The 14,199-nt window shown below is 43.7% G+C and overlaps 1 protein-coding gene across 1 annotated transcript; it reads right to left on the bottom strand.

Annotated features, from left to right (window-relative positions):
• Positions 1–745: 745 nt before the first annotated feature.
• LOC130411470 (protein FAM222A) lies at positions 746–4,549 on the bottom strand. The gene is made up of 3 exons (XM_056736086.1): positions 4,462–4,549; positions 2,475–2,708; positions 746–925 (listed from the first exon to the last, which is right to left on the bottom strand). Exons 1-3 carry the CDS (start codon positions 4,547–4,549, stop codon positions 849–851), a joined length of 399 nt encoding a protein of 132 aa, XP_056592064.1. The 3' UTR covers positions 746–848.
• Positions 4,550–14,199: the final 9,650 nt, after the last annotated feature.

The following is a 14,199-nucleotide window of genomic DNA, read 5'->3' as shown; positions in this document are numbered from 1 at the left end:
ATTTTGATGTCAATTACACTATTGCACACGCATGTATTTCACAAAGTATTTAGTTTAATTACATCAAAAGTAACTGTAATTAAATTACAGAAAACATATGAGTAATCCCTTACTTTACTTTTTCAAGGGAAAAGTAATTAAATTACAGTAACTAATTACTTAGTAACTAGTTACACCCAACACTGATTAAACCTAACAACACCTTCAAAGCTAAGCTTCGATGAATCAACACAATATTCAGATTGTCACACAACATACTTTTGTACTAAAAAAAAAAACATGCAGAAATATGACTGTTGTGAGGCTTAAAAGTGAATCTGAACCTGTTTTCTTGTAGTATTTGAGATCTGAAAACACACAGCATCTTTTCTGTTATGTTCACCTGTTTCTCCAGGTTTTATTTTCTGCAGATGAATGCAAATAGAAACAAAACATTTATTTGAAATTTGGGAGAAAACGTTCACAGAATGAAACAAAACCGATCATTTTATCCAAACACACACTTATAAGTAATCTGTTGAGAAAAACTGTCTCTGAAATGGTGTGCAGCTTTATATGATGTATGAGGACAGAAGTGAGTGAAGAAGAAGCCATCCTAACAAACCCACTTCACCACAACTGTAGATTTCTAGAAAGCTCCAGTAAAACTATAAATACACGACACCTGCTAAACAAACAGATCGATTCGTCTTCTGACTTCTGTGTTTGGTAATAAGAGATGAAATGAGACGTGTGTGAGCTCTTATGTCCGAGCCTGGGTGAAAATAGCTCAGTTTAGTAGAAGTGATTGTTCTTTAGTGATGAGTTTGTACTGTACACAAGCAGGACAGATATTGAGACATCAAGGCTTAGTGATGACATGATGTTATCCGATGTGAGAATATAAATGTTCTGTTGTTGTAGATTTCCTCAGAAACAAATAACACTGAAACAAACAGAAAAGATTCCTAAATTATTCATTTGACAGTAAATAAAGATTGAGATGTGAGTTGAGCTCATCTGCTGATGAAATAATTGCACTTTTAAAACATTGAGCATATAGAGTCATTCAAACACATCATCACCCCAACAAACATGCACGCACACGACAAACATGAAGAAAGCGTCTCCCTGATCTCAACATCATCTGTCACAGCTTCAAAAGATCAGAAAATAGACTTCATCCTTATCAGAATAACATTCAGATGAATTTAGAACTCAAGACACAAAATGACGTCTGTCATATCTGCTGTGATCTCAGGTCTGTTCTGTACACATCTGTACTCTAGAAGTCACTTCAACACATTTCTTTCAAATAAATCGAATAACAACAAACACAACTACACAGATGATTCAATAAAGAAAACAGTGTTAAAATAAAGACAGTGACAGACACACAAACACAACAGTGAAACACAATAAACAGTTTAAAGCTTCACTTCTCTGGAGGACCAGAGGACTCAGAATGAAATAATTTAAATATAAATTCAGTCAACCACCAATAAAATTCTCATTAGTTGTAGAATAACAATGAAATCATTAATTAATTAAATCAACCATTCATTAAATTAATTCGTTTATTTTGTAATGTCCCCTGTAAAAAACTTTATTCATTGTTTAATTTTTATTTCAAAATAGCTACTGTCAAAAACAACTACTGCGGTAAAACTTTTTCAAAATTAAGATTTTTTTATTAACTATTTAATGAATGAATTGTTGTGATATACACTGCAGAACTGTATCAGTGGTTGACTGAATTAGTTCATATTTTAATGATGAGTACTTTGGTCCTCCATACACATCAGGCTTTATGTTTTCTTTGATAGAACTGAATGATCGTTGTGATGTGAAAGTGATGTTTGCCCTCATTTCATGATTCAATGTAGCAGGACGAAGACGTGTTTGTGTCTCTTAACCTGCTGCTGATTCAGAATGTGTGAAACAGCCCCGAGAGATTTGAAACGGATCTGATAGATCTCTTTAACACGAGTGTCTCATCTGAACACAGGTAGATGAAGGTGTGCGTCTCCTCGCCCCAGCATTTGTTCTTTAATGCTGGCCGGGTGAATATCACTGACCAGACACTCCAGAGATCTCAGACTGCTGCTCAGAAGAGACGTCTGACACGAGCTCTTACCGGACACACTTCTGCTGCGTGAAGTGACGCGGCAAGACATCCAAACCGTCCACATACCCCGAAGCCTTCTGAGTGGGCAGCACAGCCCCCGCGTACACCCGACTGCACCGAGGAGAACCGCCGACTGTGAAAGCAGAATCTGAGCAGAACGCAGCGGTGCCTGCTGGGAACGCAGGACTGCAGTTAGACGGACGGCTCGTGTTCTGAATGACGCTGCGGATGGGCCGGTCAGACACACTGGAGGCGGCGAGTATGTCCGGTCCCACATCACATGGTTTCTGTCCGTGTCTGTTGCTGGGGGGGACGTAAGGGGCCACGGCCATTTGGACGGGAGAGAGGTTGCATCTTTTCAACAAACCTTTGACCGCAGTGGGAGATTTCACCATAGCCAACAAGCCCTGAGGTCCTGTGGAGAACGGCTGCCCGCTGGTGTCCAGACCGTTGACGGTTCTGTTGATTTGTTTGTGCTGCGGGACTCTGATGTTGCTCGGGAAGATCTTGATGGATATCGGCCTGTCGGCTGTCTTCTGAGCGTAGGCATCCAGCTGGGCCGTAGACGGGTAGCAGGGGGAACGCACGGCGCTCGGCTCACCTGCACACACAAACAGGATCAATAATTCAACAGCTGTGAGAAATACAATCATAACACACAATGACACACACCACTCTCAACATTAAGCTCAGATTATGAGTCTGGCCCCTAAACATCACCATATAAACTCTCATGAGAATGTCACCAAAAAACTATTTCAGATTCTGCTGTCTGTCAGACAAGAAAAATGGTCCAAGAAAAAGAAGAATAGTGGAGCGTCTGTGTTGTTTTTCATTTCCTCCTCGGCTGGTTGTTCTGCATCTCTCTGAAAACTCATTTTGTGGAGAGAGACACCTCGAGCAATGTTTGATCGGTGCATTATGAAATTAATCTGGTCGTTCTTATACTAAATTGGATTACTTTGGGAAATCAAGAAGACGTGGGGGGGTGAGCTCATATTGTTTCAGAGGTTTGAGTGGAATTCATTTCATGCTGTTTGGCTGTGTAGGAGCTCAGACTCGGGCGGATGAGCCACTGCTTCTGTGTAAACACGTGCCATTACAAACATACATGCGCATGTGGACCGAGACTGATTTACACAGAAATAAATCGAATGTTTTTATTGCCTGGTGTGCCCTGCGGTCTTCACATGAAAAATAAATCATCTCAAGAGAAACTGCAGTCAATGATGTGTGGAGAGGCAGAATTATATTTAACACCGTCATTCAGACTATTTCACGCCTGTTTAACTCCAGCGACGCAGGAGCAGAGGAAGAAACCTGTTTATGTGCACTAACATGTGAGCGCTTCATCATGTAAAACACATGAAAATCTGGGACCTCACACAATCATTCAGAATTGATCTTAATTTCATTTCAGCCTCCAACTGTGAAAATGGATTATAACTACAAGAATCCATCTTATGAAGTAAATCAATGGAGTGTTTTAAAGTAAGGCGGAGAGAGAGAGAGAAACAGAGAGAGAGAGAGAGAGAGAGAGAGAGAGAGAGAGAGACAGAGAGATGCTTATGCTTTTTATTGTCCTTATGTTGACCTTATTGCTTGCATTGTTTACCCAACATGTAAGTAGCTTTGGACAAAAGCGTCTGCTAAATGACTAATGTAAATGATGTCATGCCAATAAAGCACATTTGGAGTGATTTGAATTGAGAGAGAGAGAGATATATTCAGAAAAACAATCGATCAATGAAACACAAACACTTCTGCCGTTATAAATTTAACGTGTGATGATGTTGCCACGGTGAATAGTGAGGGGTGTGCAGAGAGACGTTCAGATCATCACACTAAACTCATCGTGTGTCCTCTGGTTCTGTGAGGTCACAGACAGGAAGTGACACGTGCAGCAGTAAAGTCTTGTCAAGTCAAATTGAAATAAATTACTTTTCTCACTTCTTTAAATCCAGCAGAGTGAGATCGTAAATCCTGAAGATCAAAGATTAGACTTGAAATTCAGTTTACTGAAGCCCAGATTGGTCCTCCTTCAATAAACCTTATTCATTTCACTCTCGTCTCCTCCTCTCATTTCTCTTCACCTCTCTCACTTTCATCCATGTTGTTCATCAAACGTCCATCAGACTGTTTAACCTCTAGATCAGATCATGAGTTCTGATGTTCCACCATCACAGAGAATTTACAGTCAAACTCCACAAGCGGCATCATTCAAGTTTCATGAAGTTCTAACAAATGTGTTTTTAGCTCGACAGTAGAAATCAGGAGCTGCTGTCATCAGAGTGTTTTCGTGAATCTGAATGTTTGAGAACAAACAGAGACGCTGGAGATTAAATGAAACTTACTCTGCTGACGGAGGGTTGTGTCCGTGATCTGTGAGACACACGGCAGGTGATGGACCGGATGCTGATGATGCTGCACACACGCCAGCATGATGCAGATCTGTGCTGTACGACGCCTTCAACAATCTGCAGACGAGAGTTCAGATGTTAGGGGACGGTTCAAGACTCCAAGGCTCATAAACACGGTTAACTAAGTTTTTGTTTAATAAAGCTCTTTGATTTCTTAAAGCTGCCGGTCCGGAGATCTGACAGAAGCAGATAACCTCCGTTACAGAACATAGAAGAATCAGCCAAAGATATTATAAACAAGATGAGCCACTGTCTTTACAATGAATGAAGAACAATGCAATGCTCAATGTGGTCAGCATAGGAAGTCCCGCCTTCCAGCAAAACGAGCCAATCAGTTGTGGTTATTCTGGTTTAACTAACGGTTGAATCTGTACTAAACTTAGTGTTCATTTTTATAAGGCTGACTCTCTTGTGTTTTATATAAGTGGTCCTCATTCACTGTCATCATGTGTTAAAGCGTGTCTTCAGAAAACAACACCTCAATGACGCTCTCTCTCTCTCTCTCTCTCTCTCTCTCTGGTCAAGTTTTGAACACGTTTAACTTTGAGTGGCAAGGACGGTGCTCCGGTGAGACATCTCTGGTTATATTAAGAATATAATCAGATGGGAGGCGGTGAGAAGATAAGAGGAATAAGGATTCTTTTGTCTCTTCCTGATCAGCTTGTATTGTCAGATCTTTTCTCCCTGTGTCTCATCTGACAAACCAAAACATCATCAATACAGAGCTGAGAATCACAGCGTGTGTGTGGAGATAAACACATGATATCAGACTCTTTCTGCAATATCAAGCTATAAACAAACATACAGAGATTTATTTCTGCATTCACAGTATATACAACACCGATCTTGTAAGCATGACCTTTGATTTTATCATTTTTACAGTTCAGTTTAGTGATGCTGAAATGTCACTAAGTTAATTAAATGTCTTTTTCTACACTAATCGTTCAATTCATTAAAACTGTTAATAAAACAGAGAGCTCATGACAAGATCAGCCAAATATTACCTGCGCACACACACACATGCGCGTTAAAGAGCAACCGCTGATGAACTGAGGATTGTGAAATGACCTCCACTTGCTGCCCGCTTCACATGCAGATGAAGTCTTACACCTGTGAGAGTGGGCTGGGTTTCACTTCAGTGCTGGTTGTATTTCCATATAACTGTGTGTGTGTGTGTATGTGACAAATACAAATCTTAAATGATTCATTGTTTATCACATACATCAAGGGATCAACAAACTATCTAATGTCACACTAACAGCTAAAAGTCTCTCTCTCTCTCTCTCTCTCTCTCTCTCTCTTTCTCCCTCTCTCTCTCTCTCTCTCTCTCCTTCTCCTTCTCTCTCTCTCTCTCTCTCCTTCTCTCTCTCCTTCTCTCTCTCTCTCTCCCTTTCTCTCTCTCTCTCTCTCTCTCTCTCTCTTTCTACCTTTCTCTCTCTCTCCGGCACGTTCTTAGAAGTCACGAGTGAGAGACGATGTCACCAATCACTTCACACACTCTTGTGTTTCTGTAGTTCAGTCACAACAATGAAATCTTTATATCATCTTTAATAAGTGAATGAGTGAAACTACCGGTGAGAGCTGAGACAACACAGACTGACAGACAGACAACTTGTGTGTGAGGTGCGCGAGTGCTTTGATGTCTGCAGTGGCCCTTTCAAAGGGAAGGAGGCCTGTAAAACACACAAACACACACACACACACAGACTGACACACAAACACGCACACACACACCTGTCAGTTACATCAAAGACACCGCGCACTTCCGACAACATGAGCTCAATTCACCACCGAACACAATAGAGAATCAGCTGTATAGAAGAGCATCTGTTGAGATAGAATGTTCGCGCTTTACTTTAATTTTAAACTCATCAAACATACATAAATACACACATGTGTGACGTAACATATATGAGAGAGAAGCCATTATAGTCACCATAAACTGTAACAGCCGATCGGACTGTGTCCACATCGATCTGATGCAGTTTAGAACGAATCGATCAGCGGAATCCATCAACGTCACACGATAACATTCCTCAAACTATACAGAAAAACATTTATTGTGTTTGATGTCCGATCACGAATCCATCCTGATCATCAGACTATGACCGCAGTTTAAAGTCTCCATCACCTCAGTCTGACATCGCAGCTTTATGACTGTTACGGCGAAAGTTGAGTGATGAGCTTCATATCCTGAACATGATCTGCTAAAGTGACTGATCCAGGGACAGTTCATCACATCACCAGACTGATCCAGAGACAGTTCATCACATCACCAGACTGATCCAGGGACAGTTCATCACATCACCAGACTGATCCAGAGACAGTTCATCACATCACCAGACTGATCCAGGGACAGTTCAACACATCACCAGACTGATCCAGGGACAGTTCATCACATCACCAGACTGATCCAGGGACAGTTCATCACATCACCAGACTGATCCAGGGACAGTTCAACACATCACCAGACTGATCCAGGGACAGTTCATCACATCACCAGACTGATCCAGGGACAGTTCATCACATCACCAGACTGATCCAGGGACAGTTCATCACATCACCAGACTGATCCAGGGACAGTTCAACACATCACCAGACTGATGATCCAGGGACAGTTCATCACATCACCAGACTGATCCAGGGACAGTTCATCACATCACCAGACTGATCCAGGGACAGTTCATCACATCACCAGACTGATCCAGGGACAGTTCATCACATCACCAGACTGATCCAGGGACAGTTCATCACATCACCAGACTGATCCAGGGACAGTTCAACACATCACCAGACTGATCCAGGGACAGTTCAACACATCACCAGACTGATCCAGGGACAGTTCAACACCAGACTGATCCAGAGACAGTTCATCACATCACCAGACTGATCCAGAGACAGTTCATCACATCACCAGACTGATCCAGGGACAGTCCATCACATCACCAGACTGATCCAGAGACAGTTCAACACATCACCAGACTGATGATCCAGGGACAGTTCATCACATCACCAGACTGATCCAGGGACAGTTCATCACATCACCAGACTGATCCAGGGACAGTTCAACACATCACCAGACTGATCCAGGGACAGTTCATCACATCACCAGACTGATCCAGGGACAGTTCATCACATCACCAGACTGATCCAGGGACAGTTCAACACATCACCAGACTGATCCAGGGACAGTTCAACACCAGACTGATCCAGAGACAGTTCATCACATCACCAGACTGATCCAGAGACAGTTCATCACATCACCAGACTGATCCAGGGACAGTCCATCACATCACCAGACTGATCCAGGGACAGTTCAACACATCACCAGACTGATCCAGAGACAGTTCATCACATCACCAGACTGATCCAGGGACAGTTCAACACATCACCAGACTGATCCAGGGACAGTTCAACACATCACCAGACTGATCCAGAGACAGTTCATCACATCACCAGACTGATCCAGGGACAGTTCGACACATCACCAGACTGATCCAGGGACAGTTCATCACATCACCAGACTGATCCAGGGACAGTTCGACACATCACCAGACTGATCCAGGGACAGTTCAACACATCACCAGACTGATCCAGGGACAGTTCATCACATCACCAGACTGATCCAGGGACAGTTCATCACATCACCAGACTGATCCAGAGACAGTTCAACACATCACCAGACTGATCCAGGGACAGTTCATCACATCACCAGACTGATCCAGGGACAGTTCAACACATCACCAGACTGATCCAGGGACAGTTCAACACATCACCAGACTGATCCAGGGACAGTTCATCACATCACCAGACTGATCCAGGGACAGTTCATCACATCACCAGACTGATCCAGGGACAGTTCATCACATCACCAGACTGATCCAGGGACAGTTCATCACATCACCAGACTGATCCAGGGACAGTTCAACACATCACCAGACTGATCCAGGGACAGTTCAACACCAGACTGATCCAGAGACAGTTCATCACATCACCAGACTGATCCAGAGACAGTTCATCACATCACCAGACTGATCCAGAGACAGTTCAACACATCACCAGACTGATCCAGGGACAGTTCAACACCAGACTGATCCAGAGACAGTTCATCACATCACCAGACTGATCCAGAGACAGTTCATCACATCACCAGACTGATCCAGAGACAGTTCAACACATCACCAGACTGATCCAGGGACAGTTCAACACCAGACTGATCCAGGGACAATTCATCACATCACCAGACTGATCCAGGGACAGTTCATCACATCACCAGACTGATCCAGGGACAGTTCAACACATCACCAGACTGATCCAGGGACAGTTCATCACATCACCAGACTGATCCAGGGACAGTTCAACACATCACCAGACTGATCCATGGACAGTTCATCACATCACCAGACTGATCCAGAGACAGTTCAACACATCACCAGACTGATCCAGAGACAGTTCATCACATCACCAGACTGATCCAGAGACAGTTCAACACATCACCAGACTGATCCAGGGACAGTTCATCACATCACCAGACTGATCCAGGGACAGTTCATCACATCACCAGACTGATCCAGGGACAGTTCATCACATCACCAGACTGATCCAGAGACAGTTCATCACATCACCAGACTGATCCAGGGACAGTTCATCACATCACCAGACTGATCCAGAGACAGTTCATCACATCACCAGACTGATCCAGGGACAGTTCAACACATCACCAGACTGATCCAGGGACAGTTCATCACATCACCAGACTGATCCAGGGACAGTTCATCACATCACCAGACTGATCCAGGGACAGTTCAACACATCACCAGACTGATCCAGGGACAGTTCATCACATCACCAGACTGATCCAGGGACAGTTCATCACATCACCAGACTGATCCAGGGACAGTTCATCACATCACCAGACTGATCCAGGGACAGTTCAACACATCACCAGACTGATCCAGGGACAGTTCATCACATCACCAGACTGATCCAGGGACAGTTCAACACATCACCAGACTGATCCAGGGACAGTTCATCACATCACCAGACTGATCCAGGGACAGTTCAACACATCACCAGACTGATCCAGGGACAGTTCATCACATCACCAGACTGATCCAGGGACAGTTCATCACATCACCAGACTGATCCAGGGACAGTTCATCACATCACCAGACTGATCCAGGGACAGTTCATCACATCACCAGACTGATCCAGGGACAGTTCAACACATCACCAGACTGATCCAGGGACAGTTCATCACATCACCAGACTGATCCAGGGACAGTTCATCACATCACCAGACTGATCCAGGGACAGTTCAACACATCACCAGACTGATCCAGGGACAGTTCATCACATCACCAGACTGATCCAGGGACAGTTCATCACATCACCAGACTGATCCAGGGACAGTTCAACACATCACCAGACTGATCCAGGGAAAGTTCAACACATCACCAGACTGATCCAGGGACAGTTCAACACATCACCAGACTGATCCAGGGACAGTTCATCACATCACCAGACTGATCCAGGGACAGTTCAACACATCACCAGACTGATCCAGGGACAGTTCAACACATCACCAGACTGATCCAGGGACAGTTCAACACATCACCAGACTGATCCAGGGACAGTTCAACACATCACCAGACTGATCCAGGGACAGTTCAACACATCACCAGACTGATCCAGGGACAGTTCAACACATCACCAGACTGATCGAGGGACATTTCAACACATCACCAGACTGATCCAGGGACAGTTCATCACATCACCAGACTGATCCAGGGACAGTTCAACACATCACCAGACTGATCCAGGGACAGTTCAACACATCACCAGACTGATCCAGGGACAGTTCAACACATCACCAGACTGATCCAGGGACAGTTCAACACATCACCAGACTGATCCAGGGACAGTTCAACACATCACCAGACTGATCCAGGGACAGTTCAACACATCACCAGACTGATCCAGGGACAGTTCAACACATCACCAGACTGATCCAGGGACAGTTCAACACATCACCAGACTGATCCAGGGACAGTTCAACACATCACCAGACTGATCCAGAGACAGTTCATCACATCACCAGACTGATCCAGGGACAGTTCAACACATCACCAGACTGATCCAGGGACAGTTCAACACATCACCAGACTGATCCAGAGACAGTTCATCACATTACCAGACTGATCCAGGGACAGTTCGACACATCACCAGACTGATCCAGGGACAGTTCATCACATCACCAGACTGATCCAGGGACAGTTCGACACATCACCAGACTGATCCAGGGACAGTTCAACACATCACCAGACTGATCCAGGGACAGTTCAACACATCACCAGACTGATCCAGAGACAGTTCATCACATCACCAGACTGATCCAGGGACAGTTCATCACATCACCAGACTGATCCAGGGACAGTTCATCACATCACCAGACTGATCCAGGGACAGTTCATCACATCACCAGACTGATCCAGGGACAGTTCAACACATCACCAGACTGATCCAGGGACAGTTCAACACCAGACTGATCCAGAGACAGTTCATCACATCACCAGACTGATCCAGAGACAGTTCATCACATCACCAGACTGATCCAGAGACAGTTCAACACATCACCAGACTGATCCAGGGACAGTTCAACACCAGACTGATCCAGGGACAATTCATCACATCACCAGACTGATCCAGGGACAGTTCATCACATCACCAGACTGATCCAGGGACAGTTCGACACATCACCAGACTGATCCAGGGACAGTTCAACACATCACCAGACTGATCCATGGACAGTTCATCACATCACCAGACTGATCCAGAGACAGTTCAACACATCACCAGACTGATCCAGAGACAGTTCATCACATCACCAGACTGATCCAGAGACAGTTCATCACATCACCAGACTGATCCAGGGACAGTTCATCACATCACCAGACTGATCCAGGGACAGTTCAACACATCACCAGACTGATCCAGGGACAGTTCATCACATCACCAGACTGATCCAGGGACAGTTCATCACATCACCAGACTGATCCAGGGACAGTTCAACACATCACCAGACTGATCCAGGGACAGTTCATCACATCACCAGACTGATCCAGGGACAGTTCATCACATCACCAGACTGATCCAGGGACAGTTCAACACATCACCAGACTGATCCAGGGACAGTTCATCACATCACCAGACTGATCCAGGGACAGTTCATCACATCACCAGACTGATCCAGGGACAGTTCATCACATCACCAGACTGATCCAGGGACAGTTCATCACATCACCAGACTGATCCAGGGACAGTTCAACACATCACCAGACTGATCCAGGGACAGTTCATCACATCACCAGACTGATCCAGGGACAGTTCAACACATCACCAGACTGATCCAGGGACAGTTCAACACATCACCAGACTGATCCAGGGACAGTTCATCACATCACCAGACTGATCCAGGGACAGTTCAACACATCACCAGACTGATCCAGGGACAGTTCATCACATCACCAGACTGATCCAGGGACAGTTCATCACATCACCAGACTGATCCAGGGACAGTTCATCACATCACCAGACTGATCCAGGGACAGTTCATCACATCACCAGACTGATCCAGGGACAGTTCATCACATCACCAGACTGATCCAGGGACAGTTCGACACATCACCAGACTGATCCAGGGACAGTTCAACACATCACCAGACTGATCCAGGGACAGTTCATCACATCACATGTTAAATGAGAGAAAGTTGATCCCCTTTATAAATGTGTTTTCCACATAATAATACACAAAGAAGTATAATTTCAACGTCACATGAAGAGCGAGAATCCAAACTCAAACACACAAGCAGCTCTACATTGTGAGCTTTCACTAAACCGACGCTGAACCAATCAGTTTACAGAAGCTAGGTGAAAGAGCCAATCGTTCATGATCGGGGGCGGGGACAGAGATGACGCTACATGCAGAAAATCTTAAAGGTGCAGTACGGTCATTTGTGGATCGTCTGGCGGTGACTAATCATTATTGTGTCCTAAAGCCACACAGCTCTGTCGAATGAATCTATATATTTAACAATATGTTATATAAAAGATAATTGTTTAACTTCTGACGGAAATCTACATTTAAATAAGCTCTCAATAGGTTTTATTCTCGTCTGATAAACACTTAGAGATGGAAAAAGGCAGAAGGGATTTATATTACTAAATTTAATTTACTGAGGAAATATTACCATTAAATGTGAAATTAAAATCATTTTCACAAAGGCAAAATCATGTAGGCTGTAGATTTACATGAGAACAGAACCATTCTTTAATATTATGCTATATTTCACAACATTAAGAGGGATTCTGTTCTCATGTGAATGTTTTGAATTTCTTATCCTGGATGAATTATGAAGAATGAAACAATCTATATCCAAGTGAAACTTAATCGACTTATTCCATTCAGATTGTGATTTGCACATGTTGAAATTAAAATCATTTCCCTGGACATTTTCTCTTTTGATGTTTAATTAGAAAATAATGTATGATCTCCATGAAGAAACACAATCATCCAAAACAGTATTTGTATTTAAAACTCAATATCAGCCATTTATGAGTAGCCTATGTTTAATGTACATAATAGTTGCAAAGCCTATTGAACCCTGAAAAACATCAATGCAGTGATTCAAAGCACTTAAATTGAAATGACGTGACATTCTCTGAGATCCACCACACACCCTGTTGATATTAATATTAAAGAAGAAAACATTCACCATATACATTTAATGTGATTAACTCTTCTGGATTGACACAGGAGCATGTGAAATGACAAAAGCCTGTATCCTAAAAGACACAAATGTATGTCAAGGACTTTTTGGTTCTCGATTGCTCTCGATTGCTGGGTATTTGTGTGAGCTGATAAATCTTCATCATTCAGACAGGCCTTGTTTTTATATCCCTGTGGGGACCAAATTGAGGTCTGATGGCCAATCCACATGGATGATTAAACATACTAAATGATGTTTATTTGGAAATCCAATAATGCAGAAAGTTTTCTGTGATGATAGTTTGGGTTAGGGGAAGACAATAGGCCTATAAGTTTGTCCAGTATAAATCATTACGCATATGGAAAGTCCCTGCAATGTATAGAAACCTAACATGTGTGTGTGTGTGTGTGTGCGCTCCAGGAGTTCAAACTAATTTAAAGTTCGGACGACACGCGCATAAATCACTTGATGGACTGGAAGCGGTCAGCGGTCAGTCTCCTTCATCACCCTGCGGGCATCAGGACAGGAAAGACCCGGGATGGGGTTGAAGTTTAGGGAAAAAGACACTAAACAGACAAGCATTCATGCTGTCCACATTAAGCACCGGACCCGTTTATGCAAAGAAGACATTTAAATTAAAAACAGATCACCTGCTCATGAGGCCGAAACTCGTGTCCACGCTTCGTCAGGAAGTAAACTGCGTTTGTGCTTTGCTATATTTGCACGAGCGGAATGCAAAGAATGTTTAGTAGTACTTTAACTGTTATTAGAATGAACTATTAGCACTGATGTGAGATATTTGAAATGAAGCACATTCTGTGAAGTTTGGTGTAGTGTCGCCCTCTGTCGGTTCACTTGAACACACGCAGCCGCGGTGACACTTGCGCTCCTCCCATCAGCAGAA

This window comes from Triplophysa dalaica, chromosome 22 (genome assembly GCF_015846415.1).
Source record: "Triplophysa dalaica isolate WHDGS20190420 chromosome 22, ASM1584641v1, whole genome shotgun sequence".
Lineage (NCBI taxonomy): Eukaryota > Metazoa > Chordata > Actinopteri > Cypriniformes > Nemacheilidae > Triplophysa > Triplophysa dalaica.
This window is presented reverse-complemented; position numbering and strand designations above follow the sequence as displayed.